This window comes from Pinus tabuliformis, chromosome 2_2 (genome assembly GCF_031772625.1).
Source record: "Pinus tabuliformis cultivar Carrire ecotype Pingquan chromosome 2_2, CPIR1, whole genome shotgun sequence".
Taxonomy (NCBI): Eukaryota; Viridiplantae; Streptophyta; class Pinopsida; order Pinales; family Pinaceae; genus Pinus; species Pinus tabuliformis.
In genome coordinates this window covers 114,113,518-114,121,464 of record NC_142300.1, presented here as the reverse complement: position 1 = coordinate 114,121,464, position 7,947 = coordinate 114,113,518, and the positions used below count along the sequence as shown (strand labels likewise).

At 36.0% G+C, this 7,947-nt stretch overlaps 1 protein-coding gene across 1 annotated transcript in view; it reads left to right on the top strand.

The window, feature by feature from the left end:
- The first annotated feature begins 6,448 nt into the window (after window positions 1–6,448).
- Window positions 6,449–7,947, top strand: part of LOC149191624 (zinc finger protein-like protein) — a 343,705-nt gene continuing 342,206 nt past the window's right edge. The window contains exon 1 of the mRNA XM_089404364.1: window positions 6,449–7,011. Within this exon, the coding sequence (XP_089260490.1) occupies window positions 6,676–7,011 (336 nt within the window). The 5' untranslated portion in view covers window positions 6,449–6,675. The remainder of the gene's footprint in view (window positions 7,012–7,947) is intronic.

Sequence of the window (7,947 nt, the reverse complement as noted above, 5' to 3'; positions counted from 1 at the left end):
ATTTGTCTCCACCCGCTTATATTTCCTCTTGTGAGCATGCATACAAGCTCCAAAAACATGCTCCCATTCATTAGATGCCAACATTTGGATGGCGGATTCAATTGCACACTGACCCCTAACACAACTTTCTGTCGTTGCTTTGTATTTCCAATCTCCCTGCCATCTGGTCCATTTGCAGGATGGATTTGCCAATTCGCATTGAGCCTTATAAACATCGCATTCACACAGGACACCACACCCTCCTAGACTGGCAATGAACCATGATGGCACCTAAGTCACAACAGCATTGAGATAGTTCTTCTTCAACTTGTGACCCCTAGAGTGCAATCTGAAACTGATGCCCTTTGCTGGCTGAATCAATAATGTAATGACTGGTGAATTCACCAGACTTCTAGCTTGCTTGATAGAGATCATCAATGCAAAACCCCAAACTCCTAATATCAGAGGAATCCGACTTGAAGGGCTAGCTAATACAATAAACCCAACACCCAAGAACTGGGCAATAAAACCACATGCAACAGTCTTCCTCATTATTATACAGTTAATAAATCCTATTGTTAGTGAGTATGAATGTTGAAGTAAAGGTCTCTGCAGTGGCTTTAACTCCCATTTCTCACTTGCGTACTTGAACTAACAGTCTAACACTTGGGGCAACAAGACGTACTTGTGTATATAGTAAGGTTATATCATGGGACGGGAGAGAAGGCCGAGCAGCCCTTGCTGCCGTTTATATGAAATACTCTTCTTAAAATGACCGACGTACTTGTGTATATAGTAAGGTTATATCATGGGACGGGAGAGAAGGCCGAGCAGCCCTCGCTGCCGTTTATATGAAATACTCTTCTTAAAATGACCCCCAAATTAGTCCCCGACTCCGCCCTTGAATTGAGACCCCCATATTGGCCCCGAAACGTTTATATCAATGTGGAAAAAGTCGAAGTCGGAATTACGGCAAGGGTCCAAAAGTTTATATCAATGTGGAAAAATTCGAAGTCAGAATTATCAATGTGGAAAAAGTCAAAGTCAGAATTACGGCAAGGGTCCAAAAGTTGAAAAACTCGTTAAAAAAGTCAGCAAATTAAAGAAAAAAAAAAAAAAAAAAAAAAACAAACAAACAAACAAACAAAAACAAAAACAAAAATATTCATTTATTTTTTATTTATTTTTAACATCTAGAGTATTCACAACATAAAATAAATGCATTTCCACATAAACATGTAAAGAAAGCTAATATATAATATGTATATGAAGTCTAGTGCATCACATATCAAAATAGTGAATCAACCCCTAAATCTTGAGTTTTGTCCGAGTCTCAACTCTTAAGACAGCAGACTTTTTGGGTCAACTCCCGATAAAATCGGGCATATAACGAATAAATCACGATTTTTTTTGTTTCTGAAAAAGTCTGCAAAAAATCGGAGGATTAAATAGTTTTGTTGAAAAATTTGCGATTTTAGAATTTAATCATGATTTTTTGCATACTTTTTCCACATTAATTACTTTTTATGAAATCTGCGATTGAATTGAGGGTTTGGCCCTTGAATCTGTGATTGAATGGAGAGTTCTTAGGGCCTGAGAGACTTCAATTTTGATAATATTTTTCTTTCTCGGATGAGAACTGTGTATAGGAATTTTCAAAATCTCCTATCATTGCTTGAACTCTGTGAATGGGTCGATCAAGAAATTTTCTTGTGGAGACATTCGACAATGCAAATTTCAAATTACAATGGTGGAATCCCCACCACTGTTACACATGTTATTTCCCCAAAAATCTCCTATCATTGCTTGAACTCTATGAATGAGTGTAGAAAGACTCGCTTGAACTCTACAAGACGAATTTCTTGTGGAGACATTCGATAATGCAAATTTCAAATTACTATGGTGGAACCACTGTAACACATTTTATTCCCGCTGCCCTAAGCAGTTCAAGGCCTTGATAAACTGCCAGTTCCTCTTTCTCACCATTTGTGGCATGACCAAGCCTCTAGGCATAATCAAGTCCCTGATTTTCATTGATCCAATGTGATCACTGCCACCCCTGCTTCCTCTGTACAGACTTTTAGTCTTTCCAAATGGTTAGTAGTTCACTTCGACTCCTTATAACTCAGTTTTAGTCAACTAACCAGAAACAGTTTACTCTCTTACTCCAAAATTTAATTAATTTTATTAATTATATGCAGAAGTAACAAATTTGTATATTTTGATGTTTTGTATTCTTGTCCTAATTTTTAGGTCACCTTAGTACAGATTCGAAATAGTGACCATAGAGTAAACACGAATAGCTCTGTCATATATGTGTAGGTTTCACCTTTTGTGAGAGTGCCCAATCTACTGTTGCTTTTTATTTGGGATTGAATGCAAAACTATAATTTGAAATATTTGTCACAATTAATACTATAATCCTTTTGAATGATGGTTAAGAATCTTAATATAAGGTGCTGCATAATTAAGAAAATTAACATAAGATTTTAAGGACTGATATGCAATTGGAGAATGGGGCATCCAATTGGCCAAGGGAAAAAGTATTAATCTATCTGCTACTAGTCGCAGGATAGCTAGTTATATGCGAACAACGAAATTTTAAGTTAATCCTACATTTTAGAGCAGAGTTGTCAAACGGAAGTTTGCGGGGTCTGTTAAAGTCGAGTGTTGTTCTTGCCCCACCATTGTTTGATTCTGCCAAGTGACATGTTTGCTGATTCCTTAAGTAATCGCAACTTCTCTTATTTTTACTGTGTTGTGTTGTCTTAAATGTGTACCATTCAGTACGGTTCCATATGTCACAAAAATGTGTATTTTTACTGTGTTCTCTTGTTTTAAATGTGTACTATTCAGTACGTTTCCATATATCGCAAACACAGCTGACAACAGAAAGGTCTAGATTTGTGTAGATCTTCTAATTTCAGACTAATTTCTGAACTTTAATTAGGAATTTCGCAAAGATGTTTATATTATCATGCACCTCCTACACATCAAATCTAAGGTCAGTATTTATATTATCAAGCACAAAGAATGGTGAAGATTATGACAGTCTATTTTGAGGTTTCCGATACAGTCCAATTTACCCATTGTAATCTCATTATGATAACAATTAGCCAGAAGTTTAGTCCTGAAACCCAATACGACAAAGCTTAAGTTTGTCCAATAATGATTGTACACACTGGGAAAAGAACACTACTGCCTACCAGCCTTGTTGGTTTCTTAAAACTGAATAAATACCCAATACCATTGAATCTTATTTGGAAACTGATTGATGCTTTGGTATGAATTTGGAAGTCTGTCTTTACACTGGTGACGCACCAGGGATGAGCTGGTTGGAAATCTGAATATGTTTGCTTGCTGGCACCTGAAGACAAGGTGTGGAGTTCTTTTCCCTTTACTGATAGTACTTAATATTGTTTGCACATATTCCCCTCAGTGATATCAGAATTACTATTGTTTACATCTTTTTTGATTGCTATCACCTAAAGGCAAGGTTGGAGTTCTTTTCCCCTCAGTGCTGGCAATTTTAATATTGTTTTACATGCCTTCCCTATCAATGATGGTAGATTTATTCATCCTTCGGCTAGGGATTGAAGATCTATCCTGCTCCATAGTACTCACTTTGAATGGGGAGATACATGAACCTTGTACCTCATAAACTTGACCAATTAATGACTCTGTGGTGATCAAATTCTGGTAAGCGTCTAACATAGGGTGGAGTCTGGACTCTGGAAAACATATGTATGCATGCTTTATACATTTACCATTACTTCCAGTGCTTCTATGGCTTCTTTGCTTAATAAATGTCATTTTGACCATCCTTAAGGAGAACTTAGCACTTAATTTTAATAAAACGTGTAATTTATAATTTGGATTTTTGGGTTTATATGGAGGATATATCCTAAAAATACTAAAATGGTAACACTTTCTAAACTCTTCAACACTTTCCAAACACTTCAACTTTTGGCTCTCATGGACTTGAGTATACAATTCGCACAATGTTGCATGTTGTCAGCTAAGTTTGCAGGTTGATACATGTTTGGTGATCTAGTTGCAGGTTTTTTTGAAGTTTTACATCTTTTTATCCTTTTTTTTTCAAAAGAAAATACTCTGCGGAAAACCTTCTAAGTTCTAAGTACTTTCCTATGATCTGTGAATGGTAAATGAGGTAAACGTTGATCCTGATTCTGGAGTGATTCTGGAGCGTAATATAAAGAGGATAAAGAAAGTCGAACTTGTAACCTCTCAAATTTGGGAAAAGATCTCATGTCTGGTTCATCTTGAACTAACCCCCGAGGCTCTACGTTCTTCTACTCGTAAAGCAAGCATTCACAAATTTAGCTTTTCAGGTTTTTCAATTTTCATATCTTCATTTTTTGGTTTATCAATTTATGTTAAACTGCTCTCATTGTGTTTCATCATTTTTTTTCTATTTGTCAGTGTGGCATGAATCTGGTAAACCTTTCCACTTGACTAAATAGAGTTTATAAATTGATGGACGTGTAATTGGTCATTCAACGTTGCCTTGGTTCATCATTTGACCTTGTGTTAGATATATAAATGTTTGAAACATTGAAATTTTAAGTGATGTATATCGATGATTGCCTTGTCATTAGAATTTTACATGGTTCAATTTTCTTTTGCTTTTAAGTTTTAACTTATCTCTTTTGTTTTTGACTTTACTTTGTTGCAGAAACCTTTAGGAAATCACTCCTCTTAGATGTACCATCACTTACTTTAATGGGAATACCTTTTTATTTTTATGAAAGGCTACCTATTTATTGTGCTTGAACTATTTGACACCTTTGCTGACCTATTCATATTGGTAATTCCACTAAGTTCACAACTCTGGACGATAAGGAGGGGTGGTTTTCTTGTACTTTGTTGACACCAGTTAAATTTCATTTTGTCTATATGCTCTCCAAATGTTATCTGCAACATGTTTTCAGAACTTTATTTACCATGTTTGTTGTACCATCGATTTGCAAATGGGAAAAAATGTACCAATCACTTTGAAAATAAATATACTTATCACTTGTAATTGTTTTGTGCACTCCATGCAATTGCACACTATCCTTGACCGAAGAAAATGAGTCATTAACCGTATGTTTTGAGATCGTTCCGATATAAAATTTTCGAAGATTTCCAACAAACATTTGTCTCCTATTTAAATGGGTGGTTGAAATTATTTTATGCAACACTCCCCTTTAATTACAAAAAAAATAAAATTAAACTAAGATATTTTCTGGTTCGAGTCTAAGCTATGCTTACAATTTTTTTTTTTAACATCAGTTGGATTTCCTTTTCTTTTCTTCATTGCTTTAGCTTTGTCTTTTTGTTGTAAGCTTCAGATTTCAGTGTCTTTATTGGCTGGTGCAACTGTTCGATTCTTCCAGGTTGTCCATGCATGTCCTCTATTTCTTCAAAAATTGGCTTGTATGTAAACAACTACCACATGTCACCTTCCATAGCTTGCTCTTCATCAATTTGTTCCAAAATAAATCATAAAAATATTTTGTCTCTCAAGGACACTATTACATGGAAATTTCATTAACATTTTTATTTTCTACAACATCCATGTTGCCTTCAACATTCATTGTTGCAACTTCTATGAAAACATTATTAAAACATGGTGTTTCAAGCCATGTTTCAAGAAGTTTTAGTGTGAGAGATTCTCAATGAATACATCAACCTCTTTTTCAATGAAGATAAGTTATTGTAGCATATGCCGCTAATCAATGCCAACGACATGTCCATGTTTATTTCAAAATGATTTAATGTATCTAACATCATCTACAATATAATATGAAAGATAACCCATCTATCATAACAAACCATAGCAGCTAGATTCTTTTAATGTCTTAAAAAAACCAATGGATGCAACTTTGCGAGAGAAAAATGGCATTGCCACAGTAATATAAATCATAGCAGAGATCTTCATTCATATATATATAATGGGTATGTACTATAGAGATTTATTTATCTCAATGATAACTTGAGATTCTTCCAGCTATGACAAAAGAGTAAAATATTTAAAATAGAGCATGGACTATAGAAAGTAATATAAATCATAGCAGAGATCTTCATTCGCGCACGCGCACACACACACACACACACATATATATAACGAGTATGTACTATAGAGATTTATTTATCTCAATGATACCTTGAGATTCTTCCAGTTATGACAAAAGAGTAAAGTATTTAAAAAATAGAACATGGACTATAGAAATTTATCTGAATGATAACTTGAGATTCTTATCCTACGCTGAATACGATTTCAGTGTATGTAAATGAAAAATTAATAGATCAATTTAATCTTAATTTTGACAGATTTGATTACTTATTCTTCTCCACTCTATCCCTTACAACATTTCCTTTGCAACCTAAGATGCAAATGCTAGTTATTAAAAATATAAATCAATTCATAGTTATTAAAAATATAAATCAGTTCACCTGCAAAGCCATTAGAGCAAATGTCGTAGACACGAAGTCGTCCCAGTCATGAAGGAGCGACGGATTTAATTGATTGGATTGCAAAGGCATCGGTGCAAATGTCATGGATATAAAATCATCCATACATGGGAGCAAGGAATTAAGACCCCTTTGATAAATCACAGGATACAATCCAGCTGGGTGGGAGCTTCCTCGTCTACGGCTTTCAGGTGCCGCTGATACGATAGGACAGGAGAGATGGGCACTGAAAATAGCCAGAAGAAGAAGGATTCCATATTTGATCTACCGGCACATTATTTCGACTCCGCCTCGCTTCTCCGCTTACCCCATGATACTGCCAACTCAGCAACTGCCACCCACAAGGTGTCCCTAGATTTAGATTTAGGCGTGTCCAGTCTGGACGCCCCAATTCCAAATGAAACTGAATATGGAGAAAATGAAGAGGAGAAACAGAGCTTGGGCACGGGCATGGGCGTGAGCATGAACAGATGGAGTTGTAAGACGTGCACAGCTGAATTCTCATCGCTAGAAGAGCAACGCTCTCATTTCAAGTCGGATTTCCATCGTTTCAATGTAAGTCTCTCTGGCGATTAATTATTTCGAATTAGAAGTTACTGCTATTGCAAAGGATGAACTACCCAATTAAATGTCCTTGCCTTACTAAAATCTTAGGCAAAAGCTACTTTTGTTCTACAGAGGGAAAGAATTCCTCATTGAAGTTTACTGACTTACGCTGTGGGGTAAATCGCAGAGCTTTGCTTGTTGAATGATCCCTGTGGGTTGCCTACCTATTCTTTTCTCTTTTCTCTCTCGCTGGTCATGGCAACCACACATACCTGCTTTTTCTATCATTAAGTCCTGAATAAGCTTACTTAATTTTTCAGGCGAGAATAAGCTTGCTAAATTTGCTCTCACGGGGTTAACTTAAAAGTAGTTGAATGTACTTGCTAACGCCAGAATTTGCAGGTTTTAACTTGGGCTGGAGGGCATATGTTATATTTGTCTACTTTCTTTGCGGATTATTTTATTAGATTTGGAAACTGACGCCCTGCAAAACGAGACAATATAGTGTGGACGAAGAGGCACATAACTGTTGTGCTCTGCCCAAGCAAAAGAAAAACAAAATGACTTTTAGGATTGGACACGCAAACCTCTGCAGGCATTTTTGTGTGAATAATCTATTTATATGATTCCCTGGTAGATGAAGCCGTGAACTGGTTACAATTACCATTCCTGACCTCCCAAACTGCCACTGCAGACTTCCAAAATCACGGTGAGAATGTGGACACCTAATAAGCACAGTGTAAATAAATCTGAGCAATTTGGCCCAATTCCTTATCAACCAATTGCAAATATCCAAGGAGCTCGATTATTATTGTTATTCTATTCAGTCAAATAAAGTGGACGTGTCTGCTAGTTAATGTGTGGTGCTTTTTGTTACTGGGGGCAAGTCTGATCACCATGGATATCAATCAAGCAACTTTCAGAAGCCATTGCCTTCATTTTCTC